Below are 22,174 nucleotides of genomic sequence, written 5' to 3' on the forward strand. Positions count from 1 at the left end.
TTTTCTTTCTTTTGCCTTCCTGGTGTGAACCCATCCAAAAACCCAGCCAGGCGAGGACGATTGACCTGTTAGCGGAAAGGACAAGGCTGTAAAGACGACATCCCTGCAATTGCAAGTAGAAGCAGTTGGGGAAAATCCTTGTTTTCCAATCAAGGGAAGCCAACAGAAACCGCAGCAACGAATTAAGAGATGACTTTGGTGAGAAAAAAAAAACCGTAGCATTTTAAAGAGTTGCATTAATGACAGGGTCGAGTGCTTTTGTGTTTGCAGCGATTGTCCCAGATTGCAAAGTCAAAATACAGAAAAAAGGCACGAAAAACCATAAAGCCCCATTGAACCGAACGGGAATTATGGGAACTGTAGTTTTTATACCCCTGGAAATCCCCCCCCCCCGCCTTGTTTTCCTCGCCTCCAAGGCGAGCCTCAGTTCTGTATTGAGCTGCGAAAGGTTGCATTGATTGGCTGGGAAGAGGCGAGAGCAGCGCGCCGATTGGCTAATCCCAGGCGAGAAGGCGAGGTGTAGAGATAGAAAAAGTGTAGAGATAGAAAAAGTCTAGAGAAGGCCCTGCCGCTTCCTCCCTTGAAAGCGAAGAGTGAATCCTCACGTAATATAGAAAAAGCCACAATCTATGCACAATGCCTATCTGCCCTCAGGACGACGAATGGCTTTTTTTTCTTTCATTCCCGGATATCTGAATGGAGTTATAACACGCCTCTGTTCGTAGGTCTGGGTCGCCTCCCAACTGTATTTGATTCTTTGGTTTAGGTTTGAGGCGCTTGGGGACGAGGACGGAAATGACGGCAGCGGGCCTCTCTTGCCTCTTGCCTAGCTCTAGGGGAGGAGGAAGGGGCCGGAAGTGGCGCCGCCAAAGGCTTCCGCCACGGGCAGGTGAAGCAGCGGAGCCAGAGCGGCGGCGCGGGAGGCGGCCGGGTCTCCGCGGCTGCTGCGGCGGAGCTTCGGGAAGCTGCCGAGGCGGGCATGAGGCGGCGGACGACGCGGCCCGGGCCGGTGAGAAGAGCGGGCAGGGCGCCGGGCCGGGAAAGGGGGGGGCAGGAACGGATGGAGGGGAGCCACGCTTCCCCCTCCCTTCGCGAAGCACAAAAGTGGGCGTGGCGGGGAGGCGTGGCTTTCGCGGAGGAGGCGTGGCCAGCCCTGGTCGAGGCGAGATTGGCCCTTGGGAATCGGGCTGCTTCTCCAACCGGGCGCCCTCTGCTTTCGGGGGACTGCCGCCCCCATCGTTCCCAGCCGTGCTGGGCGTCCAAAGAGGGGGGAGTCCTTCTGCCTCCCCGCTTCGTGCGAGCCAAAGGTCCGGGGAGTCGTTTCAGTTTTGGGGCTGCAGAGCTGAGGGTTCAAGAGCCCGGTTGAGTGGTGACTGGGGATGATGGGAGTTGTTGGAATAGGAGGTAGGATAGTTCCAGCCCGGGGAGGGGAGGGAGGGGGTTGGAGAGCTTTTTGTCTATCACAGATGCATTGGATTGATCCCTTGCTTTTTGCACCGTGGGTGGCAGGGCAGAGAACGTAATTTTTGTCTCTGCAACCACAGCCCTGCAAGGGAGGCTGGGACTGGCCCAGAGTTAACCATGAAAGCCAATCACTAGGAGACGGTGAGTTCTAGACCTGCCTTAAAGCACGAAAGCCGGTTGGGTGACTTTGGGCCAATCACCAGGAGACGGTGAGTTCTAGTTCCACTTTAGATATGAAAGCAGACTGGGTGATTTGGGGCCAATCACTAGGAGGCTGTGAGTTCTAGTCCTACCTTAGGCATGGAAGCCGGCTGGGAGACTTTGGATCAGGAGACTGGAAATTCTAGTCCTGCCTTAGCCACAAAAACCATTGTGTGACTTTGGGCCAATCACTAGGAGACTTTGAGTTCTAGTCCTGCCTTAGCTATGAAAGCCAGCTGGGTGATCTTGAGCTAGACCCTCTTGACTACCTTTGAGTTATTTTTTATTTTTTTTAAAGTGGGATAAAAATAAATAAATCTCTCCAGTAACATCATAGGCTCCGTACAATGATGCTAAAATAGCTCTGCTTTCTCTTTTCTTTTAGGCCGGCTGATCACTTGAGTTCTTCAGTTTCCTCCTAAATATTCACTCAACCTTCAGAAGTAAAAAAAAAAAAAAAAATGGCATTTGTTTCGACCCAGGGGCCCACGGTGGTCGACCAGACCACCTTAATGAAAAAGTATCTCCAGTTTGTGGCGGCTCTCACTGACGCTAACACACGTAAGTGTCTTTTCAGCCCTGGTTTCCTTTGGCTGCAGCCTTATGGACAAAATTTGTGCAAATCGCCCTTGGCAAATTGTGAGTTACCCTCCAGAATAATGCACGTTCTCCTCCTGGGAATTCACAGAGAATTGTGAATTCTTAAACCCAGGCATTGAGAGCAACCGTAGTGGTGCCAATTGTCAGGCTGGATGACATTTTGCACAGCAGAGAAGGAGAGAACGTATATGCAAACCTTGTGTCATTTCCAGCCCGCTTGGAGACCTAACCGAGAAGCAAATGATGATCACTCTTTCTCTTGAACCCCACAAAAAAAATCACTTGAGTGTGTGAGTGTGTGGAGACGTGTGTGTGTGTGTGTGTGTGGTGTGGCTGTGAACGGTGTTATGTGATGCTTAATATGTGGGTAGTGAGAGCTAAACTGATAAGATCTGATTGCTTCTTTCAGGGAGGGTTCAAAAAATGCTTCTCTGCTACAGGTAAAAATATATTTCAGTGCTTGCCTTTCGTTCTTGCTTTCCAGCCGATGAAACGAAGCTGAAGATGATGCAAGAAGTCAGTGAAAACTTTGAGGTAACACTTTGGGTTGATAATGGGGTGCTTGATAGAGCTGAACACTTGGGGCCGTTGTTGACTGGAGGAGATTCACGCTTCCTGGCTAGAACGTTTTTACTAGAGGCCTGGAAAGTTGTGGTAGACTCCAGAAGACTGTTATCACGACTGAAGGGTGACATAATAACCGTCTCCCCATATTTATGGGGCTGTCAAAAAGAAGGGGGGGGACAACCTATTCTCCAAAGGACTTGAGGACAGGAAAGCAATACAGATAGTCCTCTACATACAACTAGTTCATTTAGGGACCGTTCAAAGTTAACGGCACTGAAAAAAGTGATTTATGACCCTTTTTTCACACTTGACATCCCCACTGTGGCCAGAAAAGTCGTAAAATGGGGCTTAACAAATGTCTTGCTTAGCGACGGAAACTTTGGGCTCCAGTGTGACGGTTAGTCGGGGACTACCTCCATCAGAGGTCTGGAAAGCTACTGGTAGATATATTGGAAGGCTGTTAGGACTCCGAGAGGTGATGTGATGGCATTCTTCTGATATTTGAAAGTGTCATGGTTCCAACAGAGAAAACTCTTGAAAGAACTTCAAGGCATTGTTTACCTTAAAGAATCTTTATTTGAGTAGCATAGCATCGGCACTAACACAGTGGAAGCCAAAAACTGGATTCCCCTCCCCTGAGCACATAGTATCAAAGCATAATTCCCTCCTCCAATTAACAGTCATAAATCACATTCTCCAATTAGTTTGAAATGCAGGCCTTCCCTCCAGATCTCCAGCCGGCCAATTCTTATCATCTCTTATTTCAATAACCTTGGTTCACACACTAGGTCCAGTATTGTTATGTCTAGCTGAACACTCATGCACATTCCTCCCCTCCCCAGCATCATCTAACTCTAAAAGTAAAACATAAGAAGTAAATGGTTGCATCTCTTAACTGTTGTCAAAGCAAAAACATCCGATGTTAGCAGTGTTGACAGAAAGGCTATCACAGAGAAGAGAGGGACAGCCTGTTCTCCAAAGTACCTGGAGTCAGGAAAGAAAGTAACGGATGCTGGCTGGGGAATTCTGGGAGTTGAAGTCCATCTGTCTTCAAGTTGCCGAAGCTGGGAAAACCTCACAAAATCTTTTTTCCCCCTTCTTGTTAGAATGTGACCTCATCTCCTCAATATTCCACATTCCTGGAACACATAATCCCTCGCTTCCTGACGTTTCTCCAAGATGGGGACGTCCAGTTCCTGCAGGAGAAACCTGCCCAGGTACCCTCCAGAAATAATTCTTCATTCCACAGGGATGGCTTCCGGCCTCTTTCATGGGCCTTTTTCAGCCAGGCTGGCCAAACAGCCAGGAGGGGATGAATTTCCCAAGAAAAAGTGTTTCCTCATCTTGTAGATTGTGCATAATTGTGCAGATGTTACATAATCTTAAAACTGGTGGTCTGTCTCTGTTGTAAAGACATGGGCTCCATCTTTTTAAACCTTGGAAGGAAGGTGAAATTACAGATAAAAGACTAAGCCTGCTTTTGATAGGGTTTGTATACTGGTTGCAATATAACAAATTTAGTACACCTTCTGAGATCTGTTTTTTTTTTTAATCTTCTAAGTTAGGGGTCTTCAAACTTGGCCCTTTTATGACTTGTGGACTTCAATTTCCAGAATTGAGGAATTCTAGGAGTTGAAGTCCACAAGTCATAGAAGGGCCAAGTTTGAAAATCCCTGTTCTAAGTTTTACTAAGAATTCCTGGTGTCTCATGGCAGACAACCTTGCTTAATTTTTGGATGATAGCCGAAAAGATCTGACTTGATTACTGTTCATTTTGACATGCGGTTTATTTCTTTTTTTAATGTAAAACCTTTCTTAAGCTGTTTATGCATTTAAAATTTGCAGATGTGCACAATTTCAATTCATGTAATAAGCTTTTTGGGTTTCATTTGGGTCTTTTAACATAAACGTGTTTATCATTGGAAGTCAAGTTCTGTTTCCCATTTTTTCTCCCTTTTTGCAGCAACTGAGAAAATTAGTTTTGGAGATAATCCATAGAATACCAACCAATGAACATCTACGCCCGCACACCAAAAATATCTTATCTGTGATGTTTAGATTCCTAGAGGTAATTCGGTCGGACTGCGCTCTCTGCATTTTTTTCTCCTTACTGTTTGCAGTATGCAGTTCTGATTTTCGCTCTTTAATAAACCCTTTTCCTTTTCTACCTCTTTCCCTCTCTTGCTTTTAGACTGAAAATGAAGAAAATGTACTTATTTGCTTGAGAATAATTATTGAGCTTCACAAACAGTTCCGGCCGCCCATCACACAAGAGGTAAATAATTTCCTGGCCAAAGTTTTTAATTTACGGACGTGCAGTTGCATGACATAGTCAAAGCCCACAAACTTTGGGGGTTCCCACACATAATTTTTGGGGGAAGAATGTCAAGCTACGGTGAACAATAGGTCTCCTCAAGCAGCAGATTCTGAGACTCAGACAGACTTCCTTGAAGACTATGATGGTTTCAGATTTCAAAATCAAAATTTCTCATAACATTTCCCCCCTTTTCGTACAGATTCATCACTTCTTGGATTTTGTGAAACAGATATACAAGGAGCTACCCAAAGTAGTGGTAGGTGCTGAGATGATGACATTTGTGCTTTTCTTCTATGCTGCACGAAAGTTTTATTGGAAAACCCTTGGTCCTGATCCAGTAGTGCCGAATCTCCAAGGCATTTCTACCGTTTGGCTGGTTTTCCTAAATTCCTGATCCTGGAATCCATCGGTTCCAATATGCTTTTGCATCGCAGCCTGCCATTGGCAGCGAGAGTGATGTACTTCGCTTGTGTTTCCTACCTTAGAATCGGTACTTTGAGAATCCTCAAGTTGTTCCTGAGAACACCATTCCCACCCCAGACATGGTGGGCTTGATCACGACGATTGTAGTGAAAGTAAATCCGGAGAGAGACGACAGTGAAACCAGATCGGTGAGTAAAAGAAAAGACATATCTTGAAACAACCCCCCCCCCCCAGTCTTTGTAGGAGAAGGAGTGGCAGAACCTGGGGGCGGAGTCAAAAGAGGAATCAGCCTAGAATCCCTACATAGCCACAAGCGAACTAATTCTAGCCTCCCTTGAGTGCCGTTGACCATTATCTAACTTCAAGCGGGTGCTGATCATGACCTGAGGAGATTCCTGTGCATAGGCTGTTTAGCAATAAATCAGTTTAATTGGACCGTCATATGTGGACCTGGTTTTTTCACATCTGACAAGATGGGAATGAGAGGGAAGGAAGGAAGGAAGGACAGAAGGGAGGGAGGAAGAGAGAGAGATGGGGATAAAAGGAAGAAGATGTGTAGGAGGGTGGCAAAACCTGAGGCAGAGTTAAAAGAGGAATCAGCCTGGAATGCCTACATAGCCACAAGCGAACTAAGTTTGAGGTCCTTTGAATTCTATTGACCATTTCATTTTTTTTTTATCCTTTTCCAGCATGCGGTCATTCCTCGTGGCTCCCTTTCCTTGAAAGTTTTAGCAGAACTTCCTATAATCGTTGTCCTCATGTACCAGGTTCGTATGAAACCGTGTCTAAATTCCTATTTTTTTTCTTCCTACAAACTTTCTGCTATTTTTCTTTTCTTCTTCCCCTCATCAAAGAGGTAGGCGCAATTTCGTGCATTATCATCTCCTGAACATTTTTGTTACCCTTCCCAGATGACTTGGAAAAGTAAAAGGTTGCCGGTTGTCTAACACACCTCTTTTGCTTTTTTTTTTCTTCTTAGCTCTATAAACTGAATATTCACAACGTGGTTGCTGAATTTGTGCCCTTGATCATGAATACTATAATTATTCAGGTGTCCAACCAAGCCAGGTATGCATATGGAATGAAGCTTTTAACAAATCCTGAACTCTGTAAAGAAATGTTCACTGTTGATACACAGCATAAGGCAGGGGTCCTCAAGCTTGGCAACTTTTAAGATTTGTGGACTTCAACTCCCAGAATTCCTCAGCCAGCATGCCTGGCTGAGGAATTCTGGGAGTTGAAGTCCACAAGTAACAAGTGCCTGGCTGAGGAATTCTGGGAGTCGAAGTCCACAAGTAACAAGTGCCTGGCTGAGGAATTCTGGGAGTTGAAGTCCACAAGTAACAAGTGCCTGGCTGAGGAATTCTGGGAGTTGAAGTCCACAAGTAACAAGTGCCTGGCTGAGGAATTCTGGGAGTTGAAGTCCACAAGTAACAAGTGCCTGGCTGAGGAATTCTGGGAGTTGAAGTCCACAAGTAACAAGGGCCTGGCTGAGGAATTCTGGGAGTTGAAGTCCACAAGTAACAAGGGCCTGGCTGAGGAATTCTGGGAGTTGAAGTCCACAAGTTTGAAGACCCCTGTCATAAGGGAACAAACGCGAGCATTCCAGCATCAAGAGTTACTGTTATTTACCTCAGAAATAAAAAAAACCAACAACCATTGTCTTCGGCCATCTTACGAGGAAGAGGTTTATAACTCTCCTTTGAGTGGGAAACCGCTTCCCTAAATCTTTAGCCTATAAGGCAAGGAATGGCAGGTGTTATTTTTTTCAGATGGGGGGCTGCATTTGTGAGCTGTATCCACAAAGGGACAGGCCAAGATCAAACCTGAAAGTAATTTAATTACAGTTGCATTATTGAACTAGGTACAAGTCACATCCTTGCTTTCGATGCGTTTAAGCGTTATCAGTCGTGTTAAACTTTGCAATCTGGTGGTGACAAGGGGGAATCTATAATCAAAGATTCTGGGGGTCTTGATCCTGCTTTGGAGAGAGGCAAGCTTTGTTATCGTGCACTTTTGAATGTTAATTTGGTATCTTTAAGTGCAAGGTTGTTTGTACTACTCGGGAATAATCTCACTGAATACAGTGGGACGTTACCCCCAGCAAGAGCCATTTTTTAAAGCCTTTTTTTCCCCCAAAACAAATACGTGGTGACTGAGAAGACTGTCTTTTTAAAAGGAAACCGATCTGTGAGCAAAGAATGTTTCCTAACAAGAAGCTTGCTTTGAGGTTACAAATAGGTGGCATCTCCTTAGAAGAGGCATTTTTACGAGGGAAAGCAGAATATTCTTGTAAAGCTCTGCCGGCTTTCTGTCGTCCTTACAATCCTTTGTTGAGTGTTTGTGCCAACCCATAACTCTGGTGATCCCATCTGCCTTCTTCCCTATTCAGGCAGAATAAAAACTACAATAAAGAATTGTACGCCGACTTCATTGCCGCCCAGATCAAAACATTGTCATTCCTGGCTTATATCATCAGGATTTATCAGGTGAGTGTTGCTTGTGTGGTCACCTGTGCCCTCCCCCCCCCCCAAGGCCAGGTCTTACTTCCTCTAAGTTCCTCTTCGTTGAGATATAAACCACGGAGGCCCCATCTACAATAGGGAGTTGCATTTATTTTTATTTTTATTTTTTTTCCTCGCCTTGCCAGGAGCTGGTGGCGAAGTACTCTCAACAAATGGTCAAGGGAATGTTGCAGCTGCTGTCCAACTGTCCAGCAGAAACGGCTCACCTGAGAAAGGAACTGCTCATCGCGGCCAAACATATCCTCACCACAGACCTGAGGAGCCGTATGTACTTTTTTTTGCCCCGTTTAGATAGTTGCATCTCTTAAATACAGGTAAGTCCTCGACTTAACGACCTCAAGGGAGCATTGCCCGGCCTCTGAATTTCGATCACATGACCGCAGGGCTGTGAAAAACAGTCCTAAGTCACTTTTCCCCCCCACTGCTGTTGGAACTTTGAACGGTCACTAAATGTAACTGTCATAAGTCGAGGACTGCCTGTGCCGTCTGAAATTCGTTGAAACCTCTTAATATAAACCTGGTCTCTTTTCATGGCGGTACTTACTCCGTGGCAATTTTTTGTTTTGCAGAGTTTATCCCGTGCATGGACAAATTGTTTGACGAGTCCATACTCATTGGTTCTGGCTACACGGCCCGTGAAACACTCAGGTGTGTAACTCACACTCTTACCTGGAGGCCTTTGGGGGGGGTCCTCTATAAAAATCTGCAGGTGTCTGCAGGGGAAGGGAAATTGTGATGCAGGCCTGGTCCCACACCCTACAAACGCTGCAGCTTTAGCAGCTTGTTTATCTATTATTTGCTTAGAGTACGATGAGAACACGGCAGAAGTAAACATATGCACACACAATCCATGTAGTTGTATACAAAAGGTCTACGAGGTGTGTGTGTGTGTGTATGGCAGTGGCCTCATAACTAGATTCCCAATTCAGCGTCCCCTCTGGCGTTGCTTCGTGCAAATTGTCTGTGGAACTGTTATAACTTTAAAACGGTCACTAAACGGACTGCCAGTCGACTGCCTGTCCTTGTGAGGTGCCCTCATACGTCACACTTTTTTTTGGCACCGTCCTAACTTACCGGTTGCTATGTGAATGGTTGTAAGTTGAAGACCACCTGTGGGGAGCTTTCTGCCCAACCTTGGTTAGCTGTAGGACATCTTTACCCCCCCAAGCGAAAATTTAAATGAACCTCGCCTCCGAAATAATAATATAATAAGAAGAAGAAGAAGAAAAAGAAAAAGAAAAAGAAAAAGAAGAAGAAAGAAGAAAAAAGAGGAAGAAAGTTGGAAGGGACCTTGGAGGTCATCTAGTCCAACTCCCTACTCAGGCAGGAAACCCTATACCATTTCAGACAAATGGCTGTCCAGTCTCTTCTTAAAAACTTCCAGTGTTGGAGCATTCATCGTTTCTGGAGGCAGGTTGTTCCACTATTAATTGTTGTCACTATCAGGAAATTTCTTCTTAGTTCTAGGTTGCTTCTCTCTTTGGTTAGTTTCCATCTGTTGCTTCTTGTCCTAGGGGCTTTGTAGACTAGCTTGACTCCCTCTTCTTTATGGTAGCCCCTGAAATATTGGAAGATTGCTATCATGTCCCCCCTCATTCTTCTCTTCATTAAACTAGACATGCCCAATTCCAGCAAGCATTCCTTATATATTTTAGCCTCCAGTCCCCTAATTATCTTTGTTGCTCTTCTCTGTACTCTTTCTAGAGTCTCAACATCTTTTTTACATCGTGGTGACCAAAACTGGATGCCGTATTCCAAGTGTGGCCCTACCAAGGCCTTGTAAAGTGATATTAACACTTCCTGTGATCTTGATTCTATCCCTCTGTTAATGCGTCCTTGTTTCAGGCCCCTTGCGTACAGCACCCTGGCTGATCTGGTTCACCACGTCCGCCAGCATTTACCTCTCAACGATCTCTCCTTGGCTGTCCAGCTCTTTGCCAAGAACATTGACGATGAATCGTTACCCAGCAGTATCCAGACTATGTCATGCAAACTTTTGCTCAACCTGGTGGATTGTATTCGCTCCAAGAGCGAGCAGGAGAATGGAAACGGCAGGGATATTCTCATGAGGATGTTGGAGGTAGGAAGGCTCGTGCCTGGGAGTGGGAAGACCGTGCTGGTGGAAATGCCAGTGTGAAACGATATTACGGCTCAAACGTGGACTCTCGGGAGAGACGTTGCGTACTGCAGGGGTCCCCAATCCCCGGGACTGCAGCCCACTACCAGGCCTTGAACTGTTTGGAACTGGGTTGTGCAAGTAGACAAGCACACCTGAGCACATCCCTAGTAGCGGGTGAGCACATGGCGTGTGCGTGCTACATTTGTACAAGGAGGTATGCGTGCCCAGCGCTCGTACAAATGGAGCATGCTTGCCTGCTGCTCGTGCAGAATTCCCCCCCCCCACTGGTTCACAAAGCTGGAAAGGTTGGGGAACTCTGGTGTATTTAAATTAAAAAACGAATGGGAATGATGGAGTCTTTTAACTTTTAAAGGACTTTAACTAATCCTTTAACTAACTTCCATCATGTAAGGTGGCTTCGTAGCTTAGAGTAGAATATAAGCCTCGCACCTTTTAAGATGGGGGTTCAGTGCCCAGAATTCTCAACAATGGCTCTGCTGACTGAGGAATTCTGGGAGTTGAAGTCCACTGATCTCCAAGTTGCCAAGGTTGGATAGTCTTCCTTTATGGAGATGGTAGCAATGCTTTAGTCCGGCAAGATTCTGTCTATAGGTGAGAAAGAATGTGCTTGGAAGAATCCCGAGGCGTTTTTCTTGCTTTTTGCCTCTGGACAGTGAGGGGGTGTTCGAAAAACTTGGACGTGAAAGGATTTCCAGCCGCTTCCTTATTTCCACCCCCTTTGATACCCTTGTTGTTCCTGATCTCCCGTTCCTCTCCTTCTCGTTCCTCAGGTTTTTGTCTTGAAATTTCACACCATCGCCCGCTACCAGCTTTCCATCATCTTTAAAAAGTGCAAGCCACAGTCAGAGCTGGGGGCAGGAGAAGCTGCTTTAACCGGGGCGCCAGCAGGGGGAAACGCGCTTCCGGTCACGGTTCCTTCCCCTGCGCCCACCACCACCCCGGTGGTCCCGGCCTCAGGGCCCGTCTTTGAGAAGCAAGGGGAGAAGGAGAAGGAGGATAAGCAGACCTTTCAAGTCACGGATTGTCGAAGTTTGGTGAAGACCTTAGTTTGCGGGGTCAAGACGATCACCTGGGGCATCACGTCTTGCAAAGCTCCTGGCGGTAAAAATTGACTTGAGCTTTCATTTTTAAAATGGATTGAGGTGGCCACCCAGTCCCGGACCTTTAAGTTGAGATTGTGAATTGGAATTGCCTCTTCTTTTTTTTCCCCCTGATCTCAACGATTCTTCTCTTTCCTCTGTTTAGAAGCCCAGTTCATTCCCAATAAGCAGCTTCAACCGAAAGAGACCCAGATTTATATAAAATTGGTCAAATACGCCATGCAGGCTTTGGATATTTATCAGGTACGTATCGGGATGTTTGCATCCTCATGGAGGTGACTTATAACTCTAATTTGGAAGATGGTTACAGCTAGTCCTCATCTTATGAAGAAGCTTCTTGGATGAGAAGCGAAATGTCTTCAAAGTAAAAAAAAAATGATGTCCTTTGGGACATCTTAATTTCATATTTTATCTGGTATTGTTGTATTGTCCACATTATCTACCTTTCTGTCTGTCTTTATTTTTCTAATCAGTCTCTCTCTCTCTCTCTCTCTCATCTATCTTTACCTACCTACCTACCTACCTACCTACCTATCTATCTATCTATCTCTGTATCTATCTATCTCTGTATCTATCTATCTATCTATCTATCTCTATCTATCTATCTATCTATCTATCTATTTATCTCTGTATCTATCTATCTATCTCTGTATCTATCTATCTCTATCTCTATCTATCTATCTATCTATCTCTGTATCTATCTATCTCTGTATCTATCTATCTATCTATCTATCTCTATCTATCTATCTATCTATCTATCTATCTCTGTATCTATCTATCTCTGTATCTATCTATCTATCTATCTATCTTTATCTCTATCTATCTATCTATCTATCTATCTATCTATCTATCTATCTATCTATCTATCTATCTCTGTCTATATCTATCTATCTATTATATATTCATCATCTCTACCTACATCTCTCATCTCTACATCCATCCATCTATCCATCTTTGCTGATGCTTTATCTAAATTTACATTTGCATATCAGTGATTGCATGACCTCTACAGATGCCATACGCTAAATAAATAAAAGCTCAGGGTGTTCTCGTTAACTTGGCCAAGTACCCTTATTTTAATTCCATGAAATGTATCCCTTCCGCCCAGGTCCAAATAGCTGGGAACGGGCAGACGTACATTCGGGTGGCCAACTGCCAGACGGTCCGAATGAAGGAGGAGAAAGAGGTCCTGGAACACTTTGCTGGGGTCTTCACCATGATGAACCCTTTGACTTTCAAAGAAATCTTCCAGACGTCTGTCCCTTACATGGTGGAAAGGATCTCCAAAAACTATGCCCTCCAGGTAGTATGTTTTAGGCACTTGACAGTGAGTGGCCCGCGAAAGTGGGCTTCACAGTTCACAACATTCCTTCTCTGGCACTGATTTCTAACCGTTGTGCCGTTTTATTGGGCGCTTGAGGTTGCAAGGAAACTGTGCAGCAGAGGTTGGACTGTGGCCATCGTGATTTAAGATGAAAATAACTGAAGTGGGAAGATCTCTCTAACAAGATCCACATCCAGCTGATCTAAACAAAAAACAAAGAAAATCCACCGATCCACTTTCCTTGGGAAGGTCGGTTGTAGGCAACCACTCTCTGTTGTTTCTCCTGTGTGGTGGTTGAGAAGACAATGCCAGCGAAGCACAATTGTTAGCGGAGGCAGGAGGGCACGGAAAATTAGCAAGGTGTCATCTAGGTGTCTTGCGCTCCTAAAGGAGAAAGGAGGTCAGTTCCCAAAAGGAGGAGAACCATGGAAGTTCTTCCTCCATGACTTTCTTGATGACATAACCTGGAAATGGAGCAAACTTTGGTCACCCAAGCAAACCACGGTGGTTTTGATCCTGCTGAGCAGAAGAAGAAGAAGAACTGTGCCGTGGGTGGAACTGACCAATTTGAGCGTCCCTTTTTCCTACAAAAGGAAGGGAAAGCGGATCAGGAAGATGAGGCAGAATAGGTTCAAGAGAGTCTTGGGACATGACTGCTTCCACTTCTGCTTGTAGGGGTCTGCCTGGGCTTGGATATTTGGCTTTGGTCCCCCAGCAGCTGAATTTATCTAGTTTAGATTTTTATCCCACCATGACTGTTTTTATAGATAACTCAAGATGGAAAATAAAGCGAAAACTGCTTCCTCCTCCCATTTTCCCCACAACAACAGTCCTGTGAGGTGGTTTGGGCTGAGAGAGGGACTGGCCCAGCTGGCTTTCCTGTCTAAGGTGGGACTAGTCTCCTGGTGATTGACTGAAAGTCACCCGGCTTTCATGCCTAAGGCAGGACTAGAATTCACCATCTCCTGGTGATAGACCCAGAGTCACCCAGCTAGCTTTCATGACTAAGGTGGGAATAGAATTCACTGTCTCCTGGTGATTGACTCAAAGTCACCCAGCTGGCTTTCAGGCCTAAGGTGGGACTGGAACTCACCGTCTCCTGGTAATTGGCCCAAAGCTGGCTTTTAGGTCTCAGGTGGGATTAGAACTCACCATCTCCTGGTTTCTGTTGCCTTCCCTACTAGGCCAAACCGGCTCTCAATTTTTAGCATTAACATTTCAGTTTTCATTAGCAGTTTTTTTTGGGGAAAAAAATCAGTTTGCTTTTTTCCCCATTTTGACAGATCGTTGCCAATTCTTTCTTGGCCAACCCTACGACCTCAGCTTTATTTGCCACCATCCTGGTAGAGTATCTGTTGGACCGTTTGCCTGAAATGGGTTCCAACGTGGAGCTGTCCAACCTGTATCTCAAACTCTTCAAGTTGGTCTTTGGTTCGGTTTCGCTCTTCGCAGCGGAAAACGAGCAGATGTTGAAGGTAAACGCTGGAGGAGAAATGGAGGAACGTCTACAAAGTATGTTTTTAGGGCCTGGTTTGTTTGAAAGAATTCAGCAGGCCGTTGATTAAATCCCAAACATCTTCTAAGTTGCTTTGACATTAGGAAGTGAAGTGAAGTCTGTGTGTTGATAGACCTTTGGAGAGGAAAACAAAACCATCTCTGCTTTTTTATGACCCAATAAATCCCTTAATTTCTGGGTAGAGCCAGGGTGAATGGATGGAGCTGAGCATTTATAGTCCGGATGCCCTTCCTGACACCTATGTGGAGTTTGCAGCAAATATTTTCCCTTTACACCCTGAGAGAGAAATATTTTGCACTACTTAGGATTGAACTCTCAACCTTCCGAGTGGGAGGCAAGCGTCTTTACCACCAGGCCACCACGCTGCTTAGGAAAATTAAAAACAACAAACCCTTCCAATCTTTTTGTACTTGCCAGATGTTGGTGATTATGGGGCTTGTAGTCCATCATAAATGGAGACTGCTATGTTGCGGAAGCTTGTTTTCATTGTGCCTAAATAATTATTCCAATCTGTCCCAATCAGCTTCATATCTGGTGTTCTTGTGTTCTGTAATTTTTTTTTCTTTGGAATTAACAAAACGTGACATGCAATATTCCAAGACTGGGGGCGGGGGGGGGACATTTCTTTCAACTGCCAAGAATTCCTGATTACTTGTGGGTTAATTGTTTAACCCCGAGCTGCTTCTTGCCTGGCAAATAAGTCTTAAGATGTGTAAAGTCTGTTCCTCCCTCCGAACTGGGGTTCTCTATTTTGCGTTTTCCAAGTCAGCCTCCTGAATGAAGGTCATTTGGATGGTGCAAAAGGGAAATCCAATTTCTTCGGTGTGATATACGGCTGCCTTTGTTGCGCGCCTGTTCGGTTCTCAAAGACCTGATGCGTGGCCCTGAGCAGACAATTTAATTTGAGGGATGAAAGTATTTCTCGCCCATAATGGAGCAAGGCCGGGCCTTTAGAGCTTAATAATAATAATAAAAGAAACTTTCCAGGTTATTATTTGTTACTGGGTTGAGTCAGGTGGCCCATTCTTCCACCCCCCCCTCTTTTTTTTAAAAAAATATTAATTCATTCAGTTGTTATAGCTGCCCATCCCAGTCAAGGACTTTGGGTGGCTTACAATGAAAGCAAAACATACTACAATTAAAAATAATTTAAAACAAAAAGAATAAAACACACCCAAAATAAATAGACTCAGCGACTTGCTTAATAGCCGTCTTGCTTAGCAATGGAAATTTCCGGTCCCAGTTGTCATAAGTAGAGGACTGCCTGTAATAGCAGCCTGTCCAGACAGATTTTTTTTTTTTTAAACTCATGTCAAAAGCACCAAAAGTTTGACGATTGAAAGGCTTAGCTGGTGACATCACCGTTGTCCTGGAGACGCCCAGTTGGGGATGCCTTTCATATCCCCAGCAGGAATGGAGTAGTGCTGGAAGGGGTCTTCCAGTCCAGGCCCCCCGCTCAAGCAGGAGACCCTACACTATTTCAGACAAGTGGCTGTCTAGTCTCTTTTTAAAAACCTCCAGTGATGGATCACCCACAAGGTCTGAAGGCAAGCCATTCAAGCCATTCCACTGGTTGATTGTTCTCAATGTTAGGAAATTCCTCCTTAATTCCAGGTGACTTCTCTCCTTGATTAGTTTCCATCCGTTGCTTCTGGTCCTGCCTTTAGGTGCTTTGGAGAATAGCTTGACTCCCTCTTCTTTGTAGCAGCCCCACAAATATTGGAAGACTTATCATGTCTCTCGCCCCCCCCCAGTTCTTTTCTCTAGACTAGCCAAACCCAAATCCTGCCTATGTTTTAGTCTTCAGGCCTTTAATCGTCTCCGTTGCTCTTCTCTGCGCTTTCCCCCCCGAAGTCTCAAAACATCTTTTTTGAGGTTCACTCCAGCAGCTGGAGTGAAGGAGGAGAACTCAACCCTGCCTGATGTCAGCTCTTGGGTCTCGAACGCAGGAGACGCTCACCTCCTGCCCAGCATTGCCACTGTAGCCACTTTGCTCCATCCGGACAGATAACCCGAACACAGGTTGCGTTTTGAGCTGCGTCAATCATCTTCTCTCCCACCTTCCTTTCTGTTGCTTTCAGCCCCACCTCCATAAAATAGTCAACAGCTCCATGGAGCTCGCGCAGACGGCGAAAGAACCCTACAATTACTTCCTGCTGCTGAGAGCCCTTTTCCGGTCGATCGGCGGAGGTAGCCATGACCTCCTGTATCAGGAATTCTTGCCCTTGCTGCCTAACCTACTACAAGGTCAGTAATGCACCTCTCTCCCCCGTTCTCCCATCATATGGGTGCTCCTCGGCTTAAGATGGGTTGTTCGGCGGGTGTTCCAAGCTTACCACCTTAAAAAGGGGGAACTTTCAACCTGGATTCAAAGTTCTGATGGCCGCCTCCCTCCTGGGTCTCAGGGCCAGAGTTCAGATACTCAGCAAACGTGGCTAGTTTACGGCCATTTGCAGCATCCTGCAGGCAGGTAACCAGGTTTTATGGCGGTTTCCCCCCAAACCGACACAGTTTTGGCAAAACCAGCCCCGTGGCGAATTGTGGGTTCCTTTAGTTTTGTTTTACAGCTACTTTGTTTGCTTAACGACTGCTGCAAAAAAAAAAAAAAAGCTATAAAATCAGGCCAGTTAGCTTTTTATTGTGATTTGTCACGGCTTTATGACTATAGCGGACCAGGCTGGCAAGGTAGTCTCAGTCGTAACTTGGGGAGTGCCTTCTACAGTATATCTCTGTAGGCTTTGGCGGTGGGCTTGATGCTCTGGTCTTGCTCTCTGTTGCTCTTCAGGTCTCAACATGCTCCAGAGCGGTTTGCACAAGCAGCACATGAAAGATTTGTTTGTGGAGCTGTGCCTGACCGTCCCGGTGCGTCTCAGCTCCCTCCTCCCCTACCTGCCGATGCTGATGGACCCTTTGGTGTCAGCCTTAAACGGCTCTCAGACCCTGGTCAGCCAAGGCCTGCGCACTCTGGAGCTCTGCGTGGATAATCTGCAGCCAGACTTCCTCTACGATCACATCCAACCTGTCCGAGCTGAACTCATGCAGGTAAAGCTGTAATTGCGCGAATGGGATGGTAGAGGGCAGCCTTTACCTTGCTATGAGGACAAACCTGCTTTGGAAGGAACATCATTGCTCAGCTTACGATTCAAGGTGGAAGGTGGTCTGGGGAACGGGAGGGAAGCTAATGGGAAGTATGCAGATTGCAAATTAGAATAGAATAGAATAGAATAGAATAGAATAGAATAGAATAGAATAGAATAGAATAGAATAGAATAGAAATGCAGAATGGAATGGAATGGAATAGAATAGAATTACAGAACGGAATGGAATAGAATAGAATAGAAAAGAATTATAGAATGGAATGGAATAGAATGCAGAATAGAATGCAGAATAGAATAGAACAGAATGCAGAATAGAATAGAATGCAGAATAGAATAGAAATACAGAATAAAATAGAATAGAATAGAAAAAGAGAATGGAATAGAATAGAACAGAATAGAATAGAATAATAGAATAGAAATAGAACAGAACACAATAGAACAGAACAGAACAGAATAGAAATATAGAATAGAATGGAATAGAATATAGAATGGAATGGAATAGAACTGGAAGGGGACCTTGGAGGTCTTCTAGTCCAGCCCCCCCCTGCTCAAGCAGGAGGACCTATACCATCTCAGACAAGTGACTGTCCAGCCTCTTCTTGAAAGTTTCCAGTGATGGAGCATCCACGGTTTCTGGAGGCAGGCTGTTCCACTGGTTAATTGTCCTCATCGTCAGGAAGTTTCTCCTGCATCCCAGCTTGTTAGCAATTAGTCTGAGGGAGGCAAAGAAAATCGCTTGGCCTCTTTGAGATCTCTTGAATTATTTTAGGGAAAATGTAAAACTGTCACTTGCAAGAATTCCTGCCGACTAGGATGAACGCTTCATTGTATTTGTTGTTTCTACCTTGCTGTTATTATTTTTAGCAATAGCTCAGGGTGGCAAACAGGCCCAAAGCCATCCAGTTGGCTTTCAGGTCTAAAGCAGGACTAGAACTCAGTGTCTCCCAGTTTCCAGCCTGGCGCCTTTACCGCTAGACCAAACTGGCTCCATAACATATTTACTAGGGAGGTTCTATACTGCCCTGAAGAGCTGTGAAGGCTTTGAAAACTCAGCGTTTCCACCTTCTTAGGCTCTGTGGCGGACTCTGCGTAACCCTGCGGAGACCATTTCTCACGTGGCTTATCGGGTGCTGGGCAAGTTCGGCGGAAGCAACAGGAAAATGCTGAAGGACTCTCAGAAGTTGCACTACGTGGTGACCGAGATCCAAGGGCCTAGCATTACGGCGGAGTTCTCTGACTGTAAAGCATCCATTCAGCTCCCCATGGAGAAGGTGAGGCCTTCCTTCAGTGCCTTCTGGGTTGGGGGGGGGGTCTCAGCCTGAGAGTTTGCATTCATACATCGATGCTGGGGGCCTGCCCAGTAATAGTCACAAGAAGCTAAGGAAATAGGTAACGGGAAAGGTGAGAAGAAGAATAGTAAGACAGCCCTAATTACCTTGTTTCTCCAAAAATAAGCCCTAGCCTGATTTTTCAGGATGCTCGTAATATAAGCCCTACCCCAAAAATAAACCCCCGTTAAGATCTTCAGCCAGACGGACGCATTTAGTACCTTATTTCCCCGTATATAAGCCCTAACCGGAAAAAAGCCCTAATGCACCTTTTGGAGCAAAAATTAATATAAGACTTGGTCTTACTTTGGGGGGAAACACAAGTAGGTGGTTTGACTTCCCAGGACTCAAGACAAGTGTTGTGGGAAGCAATTGTGGCTGGTTTCCAACATTGTGGTGCTTTGGAGTTTTCTACTGCTTGACCAAGGGGGATCCTTTTCCATCGTCTTAGGCCATTGAGACTGCCTTAGACTGCTTGAAGAGCGCCAACACGGAGCCTTACTATCGGAGGCAAGCGTGGGAGGTCATCAAGTGTTTCCTGGTGGCCATGATGAGCCTAGATGACAACAAGCATGCTTTGTACCAGCTTCTGGCACATCCCAAGTAAGGACACAGGTGGATCAAGTTAACATTGACAAGCTGGGCCTTGTTCTTGCGATGGAGCCCAAGCTACCCAACAATCGGGGTACCCTTTGGAGGCATCGCCTTCTCTTCCCAGAATCCCCTCGCAAGCATGGAATTCTGGGAAGATGTATTTTGGGAGGTTGCCTAAAAGGGTGGTAGGCTGGCCGGATCATACGGGGATAATAAAATCCGAGTTAACCATGGCAGTGCCCGTGTTTCACGCTGTCCTAAACGCAAATATCAGACAGAATTATTTAAATTTATACTCACCCAAAGAGTTGGGTGGCACAATGCAGCTAAGCCTTGACTGACAGCCATTTGTTTAGTGACAGTTCGAAGTTGCAACGGCACCGAACAAAGTGACTTAGGACTGCTTTTTTCCACACTTACGACCGTCACAGCTTCCAAGACAATTGCTCGGAGTAAATTCATGGGGTTCTCGGTGTTCTTACTTTGGTTTTACCAGCTTTACCGAGAAGTCCATTCCCAACGTGATTATTTCGCATCGGTACAAGGCTCAAGACACACCTGCTCGGAAGACCTTTGAACAGGCCCTGACCGGGGCCTTCATGTCCGCGGTGATCAAGGACCTGCGACCCAGCGCTCTGCCTTTCGTGGCCAGCCTGATCCGCCATTACACCATGGTGGCAGTGGCTCAGCAATGCGGTAAGAATTCAGCAATTCCCTGGTTTTGGCTGCAGCCGTAAATGCTAGCTTGGAAAGAAAGCAGCTCATTCTTGGGTACAGTAGATTTAATTTGGGAAGCAGGACAGGTGACAAGAAACGGACACCTGTCCCAGTGCTGCCCAGATGCCTTGAGGATCAAGCTTCTAGGATTTGCCAACCTGGAGGGTCAAAGGCTGAACTCTTGGCACCGGAATTGCAGCACGTCTGGAACTGCATCATCATTCCTAGAAGGATGTGGAGTTTGCTCTCTGTTTATGTACAGTTGGCTTGCCCTGTCAATGTTGGTGGGAGATAGATAGATAGATAAATAGATAGGTAGGTAGGTAGGTAGATAATAGGTAGATAGATAATAGAGGTAGATAGATAATATAGGTAGGTAGGTAGGTAAATGATAGATAGATGGATAGATAGATAGATAGATAGATAGATAGATAGATAGATAGATAGATAGATAGACAGACAGACAGACAGACAGACAGACAGACAGACAGATAACCATAGAAGAGATATTTGTAGCTGACAGATGAACTGTGGAGTCCTTGGTGCTCTCTGAGCTTGATGGTTTTCTTGCAGATGTTTCATTACCCAACTAGGTAACATCATCAGTGCTGGAAGGGAGTGTGGTTTGAAGGAAAACTACCGCTCTGCTCTTCTTTAACGTCCTTCTTCCCTCTTCCCTCCCTTCTCCTTTCGTCCTCCTTGTCGCCTGGTCAACCCCCAGGCCCTTTCTTACTTCAGTGTTATCAGGTGGGAAGTCAGCCCAGCACTTCCATGTTTCACAGCGAGGAAAATGGATCGAGAGGCATGGATCCCTTGGTGCTGATCGACGCCATCGCCATCTGCATGGCTTACGAGGAGAAGGAGCTCTGCAAAATCGGCGAGGTGGCGTTGGCGGTGATCTTCGACGTGGCCAGCATCATTTTGGGATCCAAGGAACGGGTAACTCCTTTGATGTGGCCGCCATCTCGTTCTCCAGAAGATCCCCAGCCCTCTGGTTGATCCACGTTTCTTCCCGTCCTCTAGGCCTGCCAGCTGCCCTTGTTCTCCTACATCGTGGAACGCCTCTGTGCTTGTTGCTACGAGCAAGCTTGGTATGCCAAGCTCGGCGGGGTGGTGTCCATCAAGTTCCTGATGGAGCGGCTCCCTCTTATTTGGGTCCTCCAGAACCAGCAGACATTCCTCAAGGCTTTGCTGTTCGTCATGATGGACCTGACGGGAGAGGTACGTCTCTCTTAGGACTCAAGGTGGACTCAGCCTTCCATCCTTCCGAGGTTGGTAAAATGAGGAGCCAGATTGTTGGGGGCAAAAGGCTGACTCTGTAAAATACTTAGAGAGGGCTGTAAAGCACTGTGAAGCAGTATTAAGTCTTAAGTGCTACTGCTGATGAGCCGTGGTGGTGCAATAGTTAGTATGCAGTATTGCAGGCTAACTCTGCCCACTGCTAAGAGTTCGATCTTCACCGGCTTCGGGTTGACTCAGCCTTCCATCCTTCCGAGGCTGGTAAAATGAGGACCCAGATTGTCACGGGAGAAATATGCTGACTCTGTAAACCGCTTGGAGAAGGCTGCAAAGCATTGTGAGGCAATGTGTGAGTCTAAGTGCCACTGCTCTTTATTTTAATTATTCATCAAATTTCATGTGGCATTTCATTTTATAGCTCTCCTTCCTTCCCTTGCCCCCTCTGGTGACTTTTCCTCCAGTCAGTCAACTCAATCTTTCGTTATTGCCACAGACCCGAATAAAATGTAAAAACGTGAAAATAAAGTTTGATTGGTGGTGAAATGCCCGTCTAGGTCTCCAACGGGGCCGTGGCGATGGCCAAGACCACTTTGGAGCAGCTCTTAATCCGATGCGCGACCTTGTTGAAAGAAGAGGAGAAGACGGACGAAATCCTCACCGCCCAGGAGAAGTCCTTCCACCACGTGACCCACGACCTGGTACGAGAAGTGACCTCGCCAAACTCCACCGTGAGGAAGCAGGCTATGCATTCCCTCCAGGTGGTGGCCCAGGTCACGGGGAAGAGCGTCACGGCCATCATGGAGCCCCATAAAGAGGTGAGACTGTGCTGTTACATATGTGTTAACTGCTCAACGTTGGAAAGAGGAAGAATTAGCAGAGGAAGAGATAACTAAGAAAATTTTAGACTGTGCAGAAATGGACAGACTGACACTGAAAGTGAAAGAAGATTCAGAATATTTTAGAACATGGGACACCTTTTATCAGTGGCTAGAAAAACAAGGTAGAGATTAGATAACCTGTC

At 45.9% G+C, this 22,174-nt stretch overlaps 1 protein-coding gene across 4 annotated transcripts in view; it reads left to right on the plus strand.

Moving 5' to 3' along the window:
- The first annotated feature begins 847 nt into the window (after positions 1–847).
- The window catches only part of LOC120315678 (transformation/transcription domain associated protein), an 84,185-nt gene continuing 62,858 nt past the window's right edge, over positions 848–22,174 (plus strand). For 2 of the 4 annotated variants that reach the window (XM_039360429.1, XM_039360431.1), the window contains exons 1-26: positions 848–1,009; positions 2,051–2,226; positions 2,750–2,799; positions 3,939–4,049; positions 4,796–4,900; positions 5,024–5,107; positions 5,349–5,405; positions 5,635–5,760; positions 6,262–6,339; positions 6,552–6,640; positions 7,965–8,061; positions 8,223–8,361; positions 8,667–8,745; positions 9,943–10,177; positions 11,008–11,338; positions 11,483–11,580; positions 12,446–12,643; positions 13,945–14,136; positions 16,259–16,424; positions 16,963–17,219; positions 18,346–18,546; positions 19,055–19,206; positions 19,694–19,893; positions 20,636–20,853; positions 20,938–21,135; positions 21,708–21,968. In XM_039360429.1, the coding sequence (XP_039216363.1) occupies positions 2,127–2,226; positions 2,750–2,799; positions 3,939–4,049; positions 4,796–4,900; positions 5,024–5,107; positions 5,349–5,405; positions 5,635–5,760; positions 6,262–6,339; positions 6,552–6,640; positions 7,965–8,061; positions 8,223–8,361; positions 8,667–8,745; positions 9,943–10,177; positions 11,008–11,338; positions 11,483–11,580; positions 12,446–12,643; positions 13,945–14,136; positions 16,259–16,424; positions 16,963–17,219; positions 18,346–18,546; positions 19,055–19,206; positions 19,694–19,893; positions 20,636–20,853; positions 20,938–21,135; positions 21,708–21,968 (3,822 nt within the window). In that variant the 5' untranslated portion in view covers positions 848–1,009; positions 2,051–2,126. The remainder of the gene's footprint in view (positions 1,010–2,050; positions 2,227–2,749; positions 2,800–3,938; positions 4,050–4,795; positions 4,901–5,023; positions 5,108–5,348; positions 5,406–5,634; positions 5,761–6,261; positions 6,340–6,551; positions 6,641–7,964; positions 8,062–8,222; positions 8,362–8,666; positions 8,746–9,942; positions 10,178–11,007; positions 11,339–11,482; positions 11,581–12,445; positions 12,644–13,944; positions 14,137–16,258; positions 16,425–16,962; positions 17,220–18,345; positions 18,547–19,054; positions 19,207–19,693; positions 19,894–20,635; positions 20,854–20,937; positions 21,136–21,707; positions 21,969–22,174) is intronic. The other 2 variants (XM_039360430.1, XM_039360432.1) reach the window with 1 other exon arrangement.

This window comes from Crotalus tigris, unplaced genomic scaffold (genome assembly GCF_016545835.1).
Source record: "Crotalus tigris isolate CLP2741 ecotype Arizona unplaced genomic scaffold, ASM1654583v1 scf7180000019173.45859301935:6455823, whole genome shotgun sequence".
NCBI classification, from domain to species: Eukaryota; Metazoa; Chordata; class Lepidosauria; order Squamata; family Viperidae; genus Crotalus; species Crotalus tigris.